At 38.0% G+C, this 17876-nt stretch overlaps 1 protein-coding gene across 1 annotated transcript in view; it reads right to left on the bottom strand.

The window, feature by feature from the left end:
* Positions 1-3689: 3689 nt before the first annotated feature.
* Positions 3690-17876, bottom strand: part of DDX46 (DEAD-box helicase 46) — a 70442-nt gene continuing 56255 nt past the window's right edge. The window contains exons 19-23 of the mRNA XM_042935544.1: positions 16092-16265; positions 14284-14502; positions 13821-13965; positions 5978-6051; positions 3690-4819 (exon numbers count right to left, since the gene is read on the bottom strand). Coding sequence (XP_042791478.1) covers positions 4772-4819; positions 5978-6051; positions 13821-13965; positions 14284-14502; positions 16092-16265 — 660 coding nt within the window. The 3' untranslated portion in view covers positions 3690-4771. The remainder of the gene's footprint in view (positions 4820-5977; positions 6052-13820; positions 13966-14283; positions 14503-16091; positions 16266-17876) is intronic.

Raw genomic sequence — 17876 nt, 5'->3', positions numbered from 1 at the left:
AAAGCTACTAAAAATTTTTTAAGAAGAAACAAATAGCTCTAGTATTTTCTTCCTGCTTTCCAAATACATGTCCCACTTTGGAGATTGGAGTGAAAATCTAAGAGCAAAACAAAGTGAAGATTTTCAGTAGTTTTCAAACTTGAATGTGTATCACAGAATCCTACCACCCCAGATACACTTAAATAGCAGCACTAGACCCCTAAATATTTAGAACTTGTGCTCTTTTTGAAGCTCCCAGGCATTCACTCACCTGCTCTTTCACTGAGCTTTCCAAACTGGAGACTTGGGCCCTGGGCTGGCTTAGGGGATAGGGAAGACTCATTTTGCAAATCTACAATACAGTTCTGGGAGTCTCAGCTCACAGAAGACTCTCTCAGGCAAAGGCAAGGAGAGAAAATGCTGCCTTCAAGTATTCTTGACTTGCTGGACCCCCATAGCTGAGAGCCTGCTAGGAATTCAGAAATAAAGGCCATGGACACTTTAATATGCAAGGCTGCTAAAAAGTGCCTGGAGTTGACAAGCTGCTAAAAACCCATCTATTATTAAGTGCCAAGTTAAAATGATATGCTTTTTCTGTGGACAAAGAGCCATTTTTCCATAGTGAATCTTCACATAGTCTTTTTTCCATAATAGGCAAAATTGAAAAGAGTCTAATATTCAAAACATGGACTATCAGTTATCCACATATTAAAAATGTTTAGGAACTTCTTCCTTCTGAAACTCTAGCTTTTACAGTAGTCCTCATAATATCTCAGAGGGTAACTGAGCTCCAGTTCCCTAAAGGGGTTAAAACTTTTATTATTTTTTCTTTCAAATTCACCCCCCCCCCCTGCCAAGGTTAATGCAAAATTAGAATTTCTTTTTAAAGGATACAGCTTCAAACTCATGAAGTCCTATAACTTGAAGCCATATTTGGAAGAGAATAAGGTCAAGAAAAACAATCAAAAGTAAATTCCTCAGGGCGCCTGGCTGGCTCAGTCGGTGGAGCATGCAAGTCTTGATCTAAGAACTGTGAGTTCAAGCTCCGCATTGGGTGTAGATTACTTAAAAATCAAATCTTAAAAAAAAAAAAAAAAAAGTAAATTCCTTGCCAGTCATGTGATTTGATAGTATGCACTTACCTACACATCCAGCTAAGCCAAAAGGTACTTTAAAAGTGAGACCACTCATATTGTAGGGATTTTGCAAGAAAATGTTTGTCTACAATTTTTCTTCACATTTCTACCTGAATTCCTGCCTGAGGAAATTGTAAGTTGATATGGGGCAAGACAGGGAGGAGGGGAAGACCTTCAAATACCTGCAATTGGTAACACTAGAAAATCTTTACCTAGTGAGGGAACTGTACCATCTTTAATTCTGGAGAGCTCGCCTAAGAACAGAACATATGGAAAATATTAAGATGGTGATTATACTCCCAAGCTAAACGTCCAACTCCAGTGAGATTTTATTAAGGTTTTCTGATGATTTCATCACCTAAACTGAATAAAAAGCTAAGACATCCCCTCTACTCCTCCACATATATTCACTCTCTTTCTCTTTATAATTACACATTCATCTCTTTTTTTAAGGTGTTTTTTTTTTTTAATTTTATATTTGAGAGAGAAACAGAGTGCAATGCAAATAGGGGAGGGGCAAAGAGACGGAGAAAGAATCTGAAGCAGGCTCCAGGCTCCGAGCTGTCAGCACAGAGCCCGATGCGGAGCTTGAACTCATGAGCAATGAGATAACGACCAGAGCCAAAGTTTGACTAACGCTTAACTGACTGACCCACCCAGGTGCCCCAACACACCCATCTTTTTTAAAGCTTAACTTCAGCTTTTCAATGCCAGAAGCAGAAGGCATGAGAAAATGCCAGTAGATTCCAATTCTGACATAAAACTATGTACCAAACTGTGAAGAAATGGGAGCTCCAGATTCAAATCTAAGAGGAAGCATAAGATCTCAAGGATCACAATGGGCTAAGCTACTTACAATTCTTGCCTGCTACAAGAGCTTATTAGCATACAGGAGCACCTGGGTGGCTCAGCTGAGCGTCCCAACTTCAGCTCAGGTCATGATCTCAGGGTTTCTGAGTTTGAGCCCCACACTGGGCTCGCTGCAGTCAGCCTGTCAGTGCAGAGCTCACTTTGGATCCTCTGTCCCCCCCGCCCCTGCCCCTCCCACAGTTGCATTCTCTCAAAACTAAACAAACATTATAAAAAACCTTATTAGCATCCACCATCTATAAAGTGCTAAAACAGTAATAATTTTACAAAACGAAGAGTAGCTTTTTACCCTAGAATTCAATTACCATTTTCCCCCTAGCTCCTAACTTAAGCATTATTTTCTCTGTCACTAAAGGACCTTAGCTGATGGTTTTATAAAGGAAAGGAGGGCACACAGGGAAAAGAGTTCACACTCAGCTAAGTTACAACTCTGGAGGCTTGGTTTTCTAGCTTGTGATTCTTCAGGCGCTGATATACTATTTAGAAGCAGATCCCATAGCTGGCTTTATGGGATTTATAAGTCCCAGGTACTCAAAAGCTGGTTCTGCTCAAACAAAAACCTCCTCACATGTAGGGGTTGCCTGCCTCTAAAGAAGGATTGCAGTCTCCGGCGCACTGTGACTGCCAGCTGAACACCATTTGTACACCAACAAGGCTGGTAAGACAGGCTATATCGAACAATAAGCTGTCTAGACAGACTTGGAGAGAACTTAACCATCATTGTTTCATTCCATACTCCCATTTGGTAAAAGCGAGTGTCACTGTGGCAAAATGCCAACTGCGACATGAACTATCATTTCACCTATACCCTATGTGTCTTATGCCAAATACAAACACAAGCTAAGAGTAAAAGACTTCTTCAGAAAGGTATTTTTGGATAGAACTGTGTATTTTGGGTAGTGAGTTGCTAGGTACAGAGAGTATAATACTTCTCTCACATGCCTACCAATGTAAACAAAATTAGAAAAACAGCATAAAACATCTCAGCAGAGATAATTTTAGGAAAGTGCAAGTTGAATTAACTTTATTTTATAAGGAATTTAGAAAACATGAGCAAATATTGATATTGCAATTAAAAAAACAAATTAGTCTATACATCACTCAAATTTTAAAAATCAAAGAGTCAGTGTGACACTAAAACTGTAATAACAGAGAAATGGGTTTCACCTTAGGACAATATACTATCAGTGGTTTGTTACAACTAGATATACAAACATAAAGGTAGTAATGCTACAACGATGTAAAACTCTGAATCTCAAAGTGATCCAGCAGCCTGAAGGGAGCACCAATTGTCACCAATGTGAGAATGCCACATATTCTATCAAAAGAAACACACTAACACTAGGTAATCAAAATAAGCAAATAAATAAACTGAGGGGAAAAAAGGAGCCCAAGATGCCTGCATTTTAGAGTAAATGGTTTATTTGATTCTCTTGTTACATGTGTTTTGTCTGTTTTCTTCTTCTAAGAAAGAAAGGTAGATATGCAAGGGACCCAAGAATATTTCCCAGTTATATCTATGTTAATTTTTCAGTAAGAAAAAACTTTATATCGAAGAAATAATGATTGATACTTCTTCTCATTTTAACCAGTTAACATACTATTAAAAATGATTTGTTTTAGTATGCTTTTTTTTCTTTTTTAAAAACTCTAAGAATATTCAGAAACTTCGCTGTCTCTTCGTTTAAGAAATATAGCTATCTATTTAATTCCTGGATTTTTTTTTTTTTTCAAGAAGTGACAACAATACAAAGTTCTAATATACCAGGAGTCTTGAAAAGAATATTGTGTACTCCAATTATAACAATTTAAATTAGAATGTTCAGGAAATATATGAGGGGTCAAAAATATAATTTATGACTTCTTGCGAACTATTTTTCACTGAGAGATGCTTAAATCTAAGTCTATAACACAGGTACCATCATGCTTGAAAATTTTTAAGGAAGAAAATTCACAACCTTTTCAACAACCTTGAAGAAAATGTGGATTAAAATTAGTAGCAGGTTTATATGTACAAATGTATAAACAAACACTTTCGGGGGGGAAAAGGAACAATATAGGCTACAAATCACTTTCTTTTAAGGAAGATTAAAAAAGAGTTAGTAGCTAGTCATAGAACTAGAAGCTGTGAGGAGAACTTAAAAGTGATAAATACTAAAACTCTTTGCAGTGTAAAGAAATGCAAAAAACTCTTATACTACAAATCTTTAATTTTACAAAACTGAAAAGCAGTCCAACTATTGACCATTTACTATGATAAAAACTGAAACAAAAACTCTGAAACATTTTGTAAAAATTCTATTATAACATTCTTAAATCCAGTTCATACTGTTCCAATGAATCAAGTAAGATTTAAGCTCAAGGGGGGTGGGGGGAGACAAAATATCAGAGAATTTTACCTTTTCTGAGGAGATCACAATTTCATTTCAAAAGGATATGGTGAGTAGGCCCCTAGTGACTTGTGTACTTTATTACCGTTGATAGAAAGTCCAAATATTTCCATTTTTTTAAACTTCTGGAATTTTATCCAGACATTTAAAATATTGGTATTTAAACTTTACATTAAAGGGCATCATACTCTGAAAACAGGCCTGCTTTAAATATAGTTTGATAATTCTGGTGGTACTTACTGAAAGAAGATTTCTTTAGCAAATACTGGTTTCATGTATTTAAAAAAATCAGCAAGACAGAATTTTAAAAATCTTAATTTACAATACATTGTAAACTGCAGACAACTGCCACATGTATCACAGACCAGCACAGGTAAAAAGTTTTTTCGAAATATTTTATAAGACTTTGTATCTTCCTTTATTTGTTGGTTGGTATGAATTTTGCTACAAAAGAAAACAAAAGATACAGGGTCAGAAGGAGCAAAGGATAAAAAAAAAGAAAAACAGGTCAAAAAAATTTCCTTCACAAACTTACAAAATTATCAGATATTTAGAACAGAAATTATTAATATTCTTATACTGAGGAAGAAAATAACTCTCCAAATAATCATTTGTCTGTGTTCACTGCTCTTTGACAACTGTTTTGAACCAACTTAATGGTGGTGGCATCAAGGTTCTTTTTCTATCACTCCTTGGTGAAATAGTCTTAAAAGCATTTGATTTAAAGGTTGTTTTCCTTCTTTCCTCTTGTTTTATGTATCTTCTACTCTTTAAACTTTTTATTCCCCTAAAGAAAGTTCTGTAAGGGGCATTTTAGAAAAGCTCTCAAAAACACATTCATAGAAAAAGGATAAAGTTTCCTGTCAAAGGGCCCTTGCCCAATGTACACGTTATAGGGAGTTTATAAGCTTCAACTGGCACTACGACACAGGGATGTGTTTGGCTCCTTTGGGAAGGTGGTCCATAAAAGGATGCCTTTTACAAGGCATAACTACTTTGGAAAATTATTTAGCAACACTTAAAGCTAAACTACACAACACTATAATCAGCAATTCTACTCCAAGTTATATACCCAAGAGAAAAGTATATACTACTATGTACAAAAGAGACATGAAAGAATGTTCACAGAAGTTATCCCTAACAACAAAAAAGTAAATAACCTCAAAGTCCAATATATAAATTGTGGGTATATTCACAAATTAAATACCACATAGCCATGAAAGGGAATGAATTACTGCTACATGCAACAACATGGATTTCCTCAAAGTAATGATGAGTGGAAAGAAATTAGATACAAAAATGTACACAGCAGTTGATCCCACTTATATAGAGTTCAAATATAGGCGCAACTAATCTATCATGGTGAAAGTCAAAATACTGTTATGTTTGGGGGAGAGGGATAGTGACAGGAGGAGCATGCAGGGAGCTTCTGGAATGTTGGCATTGTACTGTGTTTCTTGATCTGGATAGTGATCATATCAATATGCTTTCTTTGTGAAAATTCATCAAACTTTAGGTTTACAATTTGTGTGTTTTTTTCTGTATTCATATAATAGTTCAATAAAATGTTTATTTGAACAAGTCCTTGAGGTTTTCACTCACCAGCCGGATCAGTTCTTCTTTTATAAGTCTGGTGATTTCTGCCTTTGCTTTCTGCACAGCCAGTTCATTGGCACCTGGTAATAAGTGGAAAACATTATTCATGTTACTAGAATTACACTAGATGTTTATCCATGTCATGGAGATCCAGTAGGAAATACTGTAAGTGACTTTCAGAAACATTGTACTGCTTGCCAAGATAGTCTTTCAATACCTGGGGGAAGGTCATCCAATTTATACAATGGCTGCTTATTATTCAGATCACTTTTAGAGTTTCAAATGTAACCACTGGGATCACATTGCAGGTAGTGTTAAGAGTTCTTGCTATAATTAAAAAGAGCAGAGAAGGGGCGCCTGGTGGCTCAGTCGGTTAAGCCTCCAACTTCGGCTCAGGTCATGATCTCATGGTTTACAGGTTTGAGCCCCGTGTCAGGCTCTGTGCTGACAGCTCAGAGCCTGGAGCTGGCTTCGGATTCTGTGTCTCCCTCTTTCTCTGCCCCTCCCTCCTCACACTCTGTCTCTCTCTTCTTCAAAAATAAATAAACACCAAAAAAAATTTTTTTAATAATAAATAAATAAAAATAAAAAGGGCAAAGAAAAGATGATTAGCAGTTTGTCCAAAAGAGACAAACTTTTTTTTTTTTTTTAAAGTCAGAGGGGTGCCTGGGTGGCTCAGTCTGTTGAGCGTCCAACTTCAGCTCAGGTCATGATCTCGCAGTTCATGAGCTCGAGCCCCATGCTGGGCTCTGTGCTGACAGCTCAGAGCCTGGAGCCTGCTTCAGATTCTGTGTTTCCCTCTCTCTACCCCTTCTCCGCTCATGCTCTGTCTCTGTCTCTCAAAAATGAATAAACGTTAAAAAAAAAATGTTTTTTTTTTAATTTTTTTTTTCAACGTTTTTTATTTATTTTTGGGACAGAGAGAGACAGAGTATGAACGGGGGAGGGGCAGAGAGAGAGGGAAACACAGAATCGGAAACAGGCTCCAGGCTCCGAGCCATCAGCCCAGAGCCTGACGCGGGGCTCGAACTCACAGACCGCGAGATCGTGACCTGGCTGAAGTCGGACACTTAACCGACTGCGCCACCCAGGCGCCCCAAAAATGTTTTTTTTTAAAGTCAGAGAAACAAAATCTCCATGGTTTATTTATTTAACAAACACTTAACAGGCACTTATTATATTCCTTGGCGGAGGACTGGCCACATTGAAGGAGAAGTGATGACATGGATTATTTTGCAAAGGGAATCACATGGGCAATGATACAGATTAAGAAAGGCATGCTAAATTACTGAAGAGTAAGAAGTACAGCACAATTGGAAAAGAGTGTAAAAAAACACAGCAACATAGCCAAGAGGATGAGGCAATCTGGAAACACTCATTCATATAGTTACTTCAATTCAAGAAATATTAAACAACTGACACGTATGATATAGCGTGAGAGATACATTATATAAAGAACTCATTCATGCTCTTCATGAACTTGTAGACTATTAGAAAAACAAACTTGTAGAGACAGTACAACAGAACAAGAAGGTCGGAAATACTCTCATCAGAATGGCTTCTAAATATCACTCCTTACAAAAACCTTTCCCTCACTTCTCTAAGCAGAGTTAAGTGGTTAAGAGTTAAGGAGCAAATAAAGTACGAAATAGTAAACAAGATACTGAATTCAAGGAAAAACAGGTATTATCAGCAGTGATTTGATGAAATTCAATTTTGATGATTGCTGTAGGGGAGGTGCACATGTGACATCTTGTTGCAAGTGTCAATAAGGCCAGTGGAAATATGGATGAGAAGTAAAGGAGAGACAGAGACGAGAGAGCCATCAAAGGTAGTATTAAGGGATCTGCAGCCAAGGGACAATGCCAGGGAGCAAGTAAATCTAGGTAGGTAGCACAGTGCACAACGATAAAAATGAAAGAGCTGGGCCAGGGGCACCTTGGTGGCTCAGTGGGTTAAGCATCTGACTTAGGCTCAGGTCATGATCTCACGGTTTGTGAGTTCAAGCCCCACGTCGGACTCCATGCTGACAGTTTGGAGCCTGGAGCCTGTTTTGGATTCTGTGTCTCCCCCTCTCTCTGTCCCTTCCCTGCTAGCACTCCCTTTCTCAAAAATAAACATTAAAAACATTTTTAATAAAAAAAAAAAGAGCTGGACCAAAGAAATAGACGAGAAATTAAGAACTAGGAGTGAAATATTAAAGAATATAAGGAGAACTAGGGTTGCAATGCAGAGGACTATATATTTATCATTCTATGTAAGAAAAACAGTTTTCTGGGGCGCCTGGATGCCATCGGTTAAGCGTCCAACCCTTGATATGGGCTCAGGTTGTGATCTCACGGTGGAGGGATCAAGCCCCACGTCAGGCTCTGCATCGGGCTCCACTGCGAATGTGGAATCTGCTTGGGATTCTCTCTTCCTCTGTGCCCCTTCCCTGCTCACATGTGTGCACGCACGCACTCTCTTTCAAAATCAACATTAAAAAAGAAAAAAGAAAACCAAATGAGGAAACAGTTCCCTTATTAGATGGCAATGATCTTTTTTTTTTTTTTTTAAATGTTTATTTATTTTGGGGAGAGAGGTTGGGGGGGGGGGGCAGAGAAAGAGAGGGAGACAGAACATCTGAAGCAGGCTTTATGCTGAAAGCAGAGAGCCCAATGTGGGCTCAAACTCATGAACCATGAGATCATGACCTGAGTCGAACTCAGATGGTTAACCAACTGAGCCACCCAGGTGTTCCATGAAGGACCTTTTTGACCCCAGAGAGAGCACAGGGAGGAGGTCAGGCGGCTGAGGAAGAAAAGGAAGGGGAGGAAGAGAAGAGAAGAAAGAAGAAGAGGAGAAGCAAGAAGAAACAGGTTAACAACACGAAGGAAAGAGCCAGGAGTATGGCTGTGAAGCCACAGCAACTTATCTAATCTAAATCCTACACCTTCACCAGCCAGCAACCACAATTATTTTTTTTTGAGAGACAGAGAGAGTGTGACCAGGGGAAGGGCAGCAAAAGAGGGACAATCTCAGGCAGGCTATGCTGTTAGCGCAGAGCCCAATGTGGGGCTTCAAATCACAAACGGTGAGATCATGACCTGAGCAGAAGTTAAGAGCTGGAAGGTTAACAACTGAGCCACCCAGGTGTCCCAGCAACCACACATTTTAAAGCTGTGGGTGCTTGAAAAGAAGAGAGGTGGATGAAAGTGAACAAAAGGGTAGAATCAAGAGTGAAGTCAGACTGAAAATTACAATAATATGAAATTCAGGAGGAATGTATGCTACTTGACATGGTTAGTGTGAAGCTTGTTGATAGTCTATGCTGTTTTAAAAAGAAAGAAAATGACATTATCACCTAAATCCAAGAAGAGTAATTTCCCTCTTTTTGTTAGAGCCTGACCATTTTGACCAGTTTAAAGTTTTGACTTACAAAGCTTCTTTAGGTAATAGGTTACATATGTTTATAAGCTGCCATGGAAAAGAGGCATTTCCTTTCATTGGTCCTAAAACAACTCTGGCTGCTTTTAAGGGATTCTCCACTAGTAAAAAGAGAGGGTCACAAAACAGGCTATAAATTATACAGGATGGCTAGGCACATAAGTCCTTCCTGTTCTCCTTCCCACTGCCTAGTGGGAGGCCTGGAACTGCTGAGCCACACAGAGCCCCCAAGGAGCCAGGCAGTATGGTCCCTCCAATTACAGAACTAGAAACAGATGACACTAGGCTCCTTCTAACACCTGTTTTCATCCTATTAGAGTTCAGTTGATTTGGCTGGAGTTTCAAAAACTAAAATATCCTTTAAAAAACTAATCATCTATGAAAATCTCAAACCTTTGGATCATTTTAATGATTAATATGGAGCTCTTAACACCATTATGGCTCTAGAATCCTAAAGATTCATTTTTGATAAGATTATCTTTTTTACAGAGAAAAAGAAGCTAGGTTAGATAATAAAAATTAGATGTTACTTCCTAAGTATAAGATGACAGTGGGGGGAAATGCCTAGAACCATTCTAGGTGGATGGAAAAGTCAAGAAGAAGCTGTGGGCTTCTCACTTCACTTGGCAGTAGAGAAGGTATGTTCTGATAAAGTTACATGTGAAATGAATCTTGATATATAAATTATGCTCAACAAACATAATTACCTTTTAATTAAAAAAAAATTACACAGAGGATCCTTTTTCAAAAGAGTCATATGTCTGATTTATCTCTTTATAAGGCAGGCATTTAAAAGTATTGATTTTGCTTTAAATGACACCCATGATATTCAAGCTTAGAATAAAAGGCTAATTCCATGTATACCAAAAATTTTATCATCAGATTCTACTGGAGGACACTTTGTCTCCATCCCGTATGGCCTAATGAATACTGTGGTAGGAGACCTCTCCAATTCCAAGTGCAGAAAGATGTCAGCACCCCCATATTACTACACAAATAAGGAAGAGTGTCACATGATTTACAAACACACAGTCACTGGCAGACCAAAAGTCTTTCAGGATACATAAAAGGATGCCATTTAAAACCTGACTTAATCGAAGTCACAATCACAAACAAAAAAATGCAATTTTTTCACCTTTGCCACAATTTATCATTAACTTTAACAAGTCCGAGGGGCGCCTGGGTGACTCAGTCGGTTAAGCATCCGACTTCGGCTCAGGTCATGATCTCATGGTTCGTGGGTTGGAGCCCTGTGCCAAGCTCTGTGCTGACAGGTCGGAGTGTGGAGTCTGGAGCCTGGTTAGGATTCTGTGTTTCCCTCTCTCTTGCTCCTCCCCCACTTGCACTCTTTCTCTTTCTCTCTCTCTCGAAAATAAACAAACACTAAAAAAAAAAATTTTTTTTTTAGTCCGATAGTGAGGGACACCTGGGTGGCTCAGTTGGTTAAAGTGTCCAACTTCGGCTCAGGTCATGATCTCAGCGTTCCTGAGTTCTAGCTCCACGTCGGGCTTCCTACTGTCAGTGCAGAGCCCACTTCTGATCCTGTCTTCTCTCTCTGCCACTCCCCTGCCCTCAAAAATAAATAAACATTAAAAAAAAAAAAAAAAAAAGTCCAAAAGTGAGAGTGCAGCAGTGAAAATGGCAGAGACTGGAACTCCAAAAGCCTGTCCTTCCACAAAAAGTGAATAAACTTGAAAAAACTTGAAATCAATTGTATCAGAACTCTGGAAACTAACCAAAAGTTTACAGGGACCAGGCAATCCCTTACTAAAGGAAAGAAAAAAAAAAAAAAAAAGATCAGCAGAATCGTGGCAATAGCACTTTTCAGTGCTTTTACTTACTCTGACCCCATCTCATACCCCTGGCCAGGAAACAATTTCTACTTAGGGTAGATGGGATACACACTGCACATGTGTTTCTGTTCTTGTGGTCTTTATGCTAAGATGCCACACAAAAACAACTGAGGTCACCAATTCAAAGGAAAGTGACTAAACAGGCACAGCACTAATTAACTTTAAGTCACATTTGTAGAATTCTTTGTTTCGGCCAGGAAAGAATCAAATCCTAATATATAAGTAAATCATCTGTACATTAAATTCAGTAAAGAACTTACCTAAAATTATAAGTCTTCACAAAATCAAAGAAATGGCAAAATATAACAAGAACAAACTAGTGACAAACCTTATTTACAATATACTTTCAGTGGATCTAAATACCTTCCATTGATCTTTCCAACAACAAACTTGAGAGCTGAGCTATCCATTACAGCAGGTACCAGCCATGTATGTGGCTATTTACATTTTATATAAACCTGGCTGGCTCAGTAGGTAGAGCGTTTGACTCTTGATCTCAGGGTCATGAGTTTGAGCCTCATGCTGGGCATAGAGATTACTAAAAAACTAAATAAAATAAAAAAAAAAAATCAAACATGAATTCCTTTAAAAATTTTTAATAAAAATTAAGTAAAATTTACAAATTTCAGTCACACTGGCCACATTTCAAGCACTCTGTACTCATCACAGAGAGTTCTATCAGACAGTACAGCTTTTTTTTTTTAATTTTTTTTTAATGTTTATTTTTGAGACAGAGACAGAGTGTGAACAGGGGAGGGGCAGAGAGAGAGGGAGACACAAAATCTGAAACAGGCTCCAGGCTCTGAGCTGTCAGCACAGAGCCCAATGCGGGGCTCGAACCCACAAACCGTGAGATCATGACCTGAGTCGAAGTCAGACGCTTAACCAACTGAGCCACCCAGGTGCCCCCAGACAGTACAGCTTTAAAGAGATCAAATAGAGAATATGCCTGTCAAATAATACTTGTACCATGAAGACAAGTGGCTATAGGGCTTAATCAGATGCATAACTCAGAAAATTTATTAAGTGTTTACCATGTGCTCTGAGAATAGAACAGATGACAAAGTCATTACATTCACAGAACTCTAGTAGGGGAGACACAAACAAGTAAAAACATACTACAATTTCCATGTGAGGAGTACTGTGAATAAAAACAACAGGTAAAGAGCTACAGAGGGGCGAAGTGGGATGAGGTAAGGGTTCTTTGTCAGAAGGGACATGCATGCCTCAAAGTACCAGGGTGGTGCCTGAGATTATACACTGTGCAGGAGAGCAGCTCCTCTGCAGCCATCAAAGCCATGTAAAGCACAAGGTACACAGACTTTCAGCTTACACAACACCTGGAATAAACCTCTCCACAGCTCCAACAACAGTATTCAACAAATATTTAGTTCATTAAATAGATGAAGTAGATCTGCCTTGTCTATACTTATAAGTCTGTCACAAAGATGTTCAGATTAAATATAAATGAAGGGAAACAAGTTGTCCTAGTATGCAGTGGAGTATATACATTAGAGGAAAAAATCAAAATGGAAACTATGTTTTGAACTCACTCATGAATGTATGAAATAAAGTTTAAAAGCAAATCCAACTGCTCTGAGATAATGCATTACTTACATACTTTGTGTTATGGTATTAACTGTCCTCTTCTAATTTTTTTAAAGATATGCAAAAACTTCTACAGGCATAATTTCAGAGGGAACATTTGCTTGAATAAACATTCATTAAGTATACTAATATATGTATTTACTTTCTAACCTAAACTCTGCCCAGGAATGTTCTACTTTATTAGAAGTATGAACAGAGCAGTCCTTAAAATATTTGTTTTCTTTTAGAGTGATTTTCAAATCTGACTGAATCGTCAAAAATGAAAGAGTTCCAAACACAGATCAGTCACCTTTCTGTATGTAATGTATTTAGTGTTTTTTAAATGTTTATTTATTCTGAGAAAGATAGAATGTGCACGAGCAGAGAAGAGGCAGAGAGAGGAAAACAGAGGATTGGAAGCAGGCTCCATGCTGTCATTGCAGAGCCCAATGTGGGGCTCAAACTCATGATCCATGAGATCATGACCTGAGCCGAACTGAGCCAAAGTCGGAGGCTTAACAAGCCACCCAGGCACCCCTTTATGTACTGAATTTTTAAATAAAGACCTTAAATGATATATGAAACTATGTGTGTTTTTTTTTTAACGTTTTTATTAATTTATTTTGGGGAGAAAAGAAAGAGAGAGAGACAAAGAAAACAAGCTGAAGGGGGGGGGGAAGAGAGAGAGAGAGAGAGAGAGAGAGAGAGAGAGAGAGAGGGAGAGAATCCTAAGCAGGCTCCACACGGTTAGCACAGAGCTGGATGTTGGGCTTGAACTCACAAACCACGAAATTACAACCAAAATCAAGAGCTAGACGCTTAACCGACTGAGCCACCCAGGTGCCCTGAAATTATTTTTTTCTATAGGTATTCCTTATTTTTATCTTCTTTAGAACTGACCTAACATTCTCTCCATGCCTTTACATCTATAATCAACTCTGACCTAACTCAAGACTGAAATTTCAAGAACCAAAGATACATACTTTCAATTGCCAAGTAAATTTTCCGCTCTCCTTCCTTAGGTTCTTTGCCAGGTGGGAAATATGTTCCTCTGATTGTAATTGCGGCTTCAGAATATTCACTGATTCTCTGCAGAGCTTCCTTAGAGGTAACTTTCCACCTAGCAGTCTAAGAAAGAAAAGGTGGGGGGAAAAATCACAACAGGATAAAAACCTGGTGTATGGACAAAGAATAGGTTGGCTAAATAGTATTAAGGTCAATATTAAGATTATAATTAACTCCTTCACATCAATTCATTTAGATCCTAATGTACGTAGAATATGTTCATAAAAATAAAATTTCTACTGTTGTCTCCCTCCCTCATCAAGATAAAAAAGTAAAGTAGCTATTAAAACGTTCAAGGGTTTTAAACAAGGTATTTTTGCTCCTTAAGAAGCAAGAAATTTTACTCTGCAATTTATAAACAATGTTTAAACTGTTACTTGCCTGTGGGAAGTCATTGATCTCTAATTCTTCTTCATATCTTTTAAAAGATTCATTCTGTCCACCATCTTGCCTCTCCTCTTCTTGTTTCTCCAAAGGCACATAATTGAGCTTAGCATTGATCTTTTCAGCAAGTTGCTCTGCAATGGTTTTTGCAGACACAGTGGGAGCCAGGATGGTGCCGCCTCTGAGAATTGCATTGGTGGCCTGTTGCATCACATCCTGCAGTAAAAGAAGACCTACAGTCAAATCTCAAATGAGGGCAGAGACAAGATCTAGGATCCTACCACAAATTTTTCTCTGAAAAGCCACTAACTAATCTTTCTTTTCCTTTTCCCGTTCTCTTTTTTCTTTTCTTTTTCTTTCTTCCTTCCTTCTTCTCTCCCCCCCTTTCTTTCTTCCTTCCTTTCTCTCTCTTTTTTTCTTTAAGTAGGCTCTACACATAGCAAGGAGTCCAACACAGGGCTTCAATTCATGACCCCAAGATCAAGAGCCGGACACTTAACCAACTGAGCCACACAGGTGTCTCCAGAAGCATCTTTCTAATGCAGAGTCCTACTCATGTGCAATTAACAGCACATATTTATAACCAATAGTTTAATATATCTATATCCCTTATTTTCATGAAAAAAAAATAAAGAACATTCAACTCTTTATTAAAAATTCTACTGGATCATAGAGAATTATGTAACTGTTGATATCAAATATAGTACAATATTCTAAAATCATTTATATATTTTGTGGCTCCTAAGATATTCCTCTAAATTAGAATCTTTGTCTACTACCACCACTGAGCTCCTTCCTGCCATCATAGCAAACCCAAAATTCAATAAATTATAGTAAGTGATTGACTTACTTTTTAATTTTATTTTGCACTTAAATCTTTTTAATTTGAACTTAATTTTACTATGTGTCTAATGCAGACAGAATTCTGTGGGTAATACATGACTCATACCTCACACTTTTCTAACAGTAAGAATGTGTAGCTATTTGGTTTCAGCAGTAACGAGTTATTAGCAGTAACAATTCGAGAGAATATTAGATTAGGTGCTACAACCCCTGTTTTCAGAGAAGTACAGGCTTCAGTGTAGTAGACATTTCATGGTAACTCACTGGCTCAACAAAACAAATACAGAAACCTGAGGCTGTAAGCCTTGATCCTGGCTGCCTCACTGAGTCGGTCCACTAGCCTCCCTCTGGCTTGGTCCTCCCAACTTACAGGGTGCTACAGTCCTGAACCGATCCAGCCTACTGGACAGAGGGCCCTGCTGATCCAAAACCTCAAAATCTTCAAAACAGTTTTATAATTAACAGACTATTCTTTGGGAATACTATGAAAATTTACTCTTAATTAAAAATTAATAATAATTTTTAAAAATTAATAAAAAAGCCCCCAAGAGAAAGATGGCATGTGAAATATTTAACACATTTTCCAGTTTTAAGCTCATGTTATTATGAGTTATGTAACTATGTATTTATACTTCCAAGGAATTGTTTGTGTGCCCAACACCCCACCCAATAAAAGTGGATCAAGAAATAAAAAGTGAGTTATTTCTGTAACATTTTGGTAAGATCAATCGGAATATTACTTTAGAAAAACTATCTACAGCTAACATGCTTCAGTTAGGGCTTTCAAAATAGGCATTAAGACCTCAGTTAACCATACTAGAGGAATCATCCAAATGAAATATTTAAAGAATTCTGTATTTAGATTAATGTTAAATTCCCACTAACTCAATGTCTAGGACAATCTGTTCACTGGTGCTGACATAAAAAGTACTCAGTAAAACTCGGAACAAATTACTTAATACCTGAGACTCAATGCCCAAATTCTTCTGAGCATTGATTCTAAGAGCCAGTCTCTTAGCTATTTCTAATTTCTCAGCATTTCCCGCAGTTGGAGCAGGAACACTAGATGTTCCAGGAGCAGCCATATCTTTTACTCTCTTCTTTGAATTAAACATACTTTCAATTTGTTCATCAATCTAAATAAGAAAAAAAGGGATTAATAAAAATTAGATTAAAAATACAAATTCAGATATATCTAAAGAAACTAATAAAGAATATTTCCATCAAATGACTAGAATAAGACAGTTGTATTTATGTTAATTCAACCACACAGATCAACAGGAAAATATATCAGCTATTTGTTAAGAGTGGCACATTTCATTTTAAAAATTCAGGTATCTATGGCAGGAAAAAAAAAAAAAAAACAAAATAGAATGGGAAAGGGAGGAGAAGGGAGGGGAGGGAAAGAAAACAGAAATACAACACTATGTGAACCAGTTAAGCAGACTCCCAAGCAGTCCAGAAAATACATCCTAGTTCAGCAAGTGAGAAACATGTGGTGTCAAGACAGAGCATCCAACAGGATGCAGCTGAGATGCTTCAAGGCTCAGGCCTTGAGGCCAAATTAAATTGCAGTGATAGGTTGGAAGAAGGGCAGTAACTCCAGGTCAGTGGGCCACTAAAAATACAGTCAATAGTTCTCAGGGAGAATGGTACTTGTTCCTATGGTGGGGCTCCCAAAATCCTCCCCAAATTCTAAAATGTAAATGGTTCTGCCTTAAAAACTGGTTAACAGGGATGCCTGGGTGTCTCAGTTGGTTGAGCAACCGACTTTGGTTTAGGTCACGATCTCAAGGTTTGTGGGTTCGAGCCCAAAGTCAGGCTCTGCACTGACAGCTCAGAGCCTGGAGAATGCTTCGCACTCTGTGTCTCCCTCTCTTTCTACTCCCGTGTGTGCGCTCTCTCTCTTTCAAAAATAAGTAAACATTTAGGAAAAACAAAAAAAACCTCTGGTTAAAAGAATCAGAAAAAAAGGCTTTATTGCTTTATTCCTTTTGAACTAAAAAAAAGGAAAAAAGGAAGGTTGGTTTCCCTATCAAAGCAAGAACAATGGGTGAACACCTCAGCTCTCCAGGAGCCACATGAGTCCAACTGCCACTGTGTCATACTGAAGCTTGACATATCTACTTCATAAGCTATTTGCGTTTCCTTTTAATAATGCCTTCTGCCCAACAATGACTACTGGCTATGCCAACTACAGAGATGTAAATCCCTTTATATACTTAAGTTAGGCTAATAAGGCCTTATCTGGTAAAACTCAAATGGAGAGAACTTGTTTAGGGTTTTAAAAATTAACTGGGTTAACTTACAAAGTTCTTTGAAATCAAAACAATCAACTTAACTTCCTTTTACAATACTTGTTATCTAACAAGGAGTTTTAGTTATCAACTAATATAAACAACATTCAAGTGAATATCTTTTTTTTTTTAATGTTTATTTTTGAGAAAAAGAAAGAGTATGAGCTGGGGAGGGGCAGAGACAGGGGGAGACACAGAATCTAAAACAGGCTCCAAACCGTCAGCACAGAGCCCAACACAGGGCTTTAACTCACAAACTGTGAGATCATGACCTGAGCAAGTCGGACACTTAACCAACTGAGCCACCTAGGCACCCGAAAAGAATAAAACTTTTAAATTAAATAGGATGGGGAGCCTGGGGGGCTCAGTCGGTTAAGCGTCCGGCTCTTGGGTTTTAGCTCAGATCATGATCTCACAGTTCATGAGTTTGAGCTCCATATCAGGCTCTGT

This window comes from Panthera leo, chromosome A1 (assembly GCF_018350215.1).
Source record: "Panthera leo isolate Ple1 chromosome A1, P.leo_Ple1_pat1.1, whole genome shotgun sequence".
In the NCBI taxonomy this organism is placed as follows: Eukaryota; Metazoa; Chordata; class Mammalia; order Carnivora; family Felidae; genus Panthera; species Panthera leo.
This window is presented reverse-complemented; position numbering and strand designations above follow the sequence as displayed.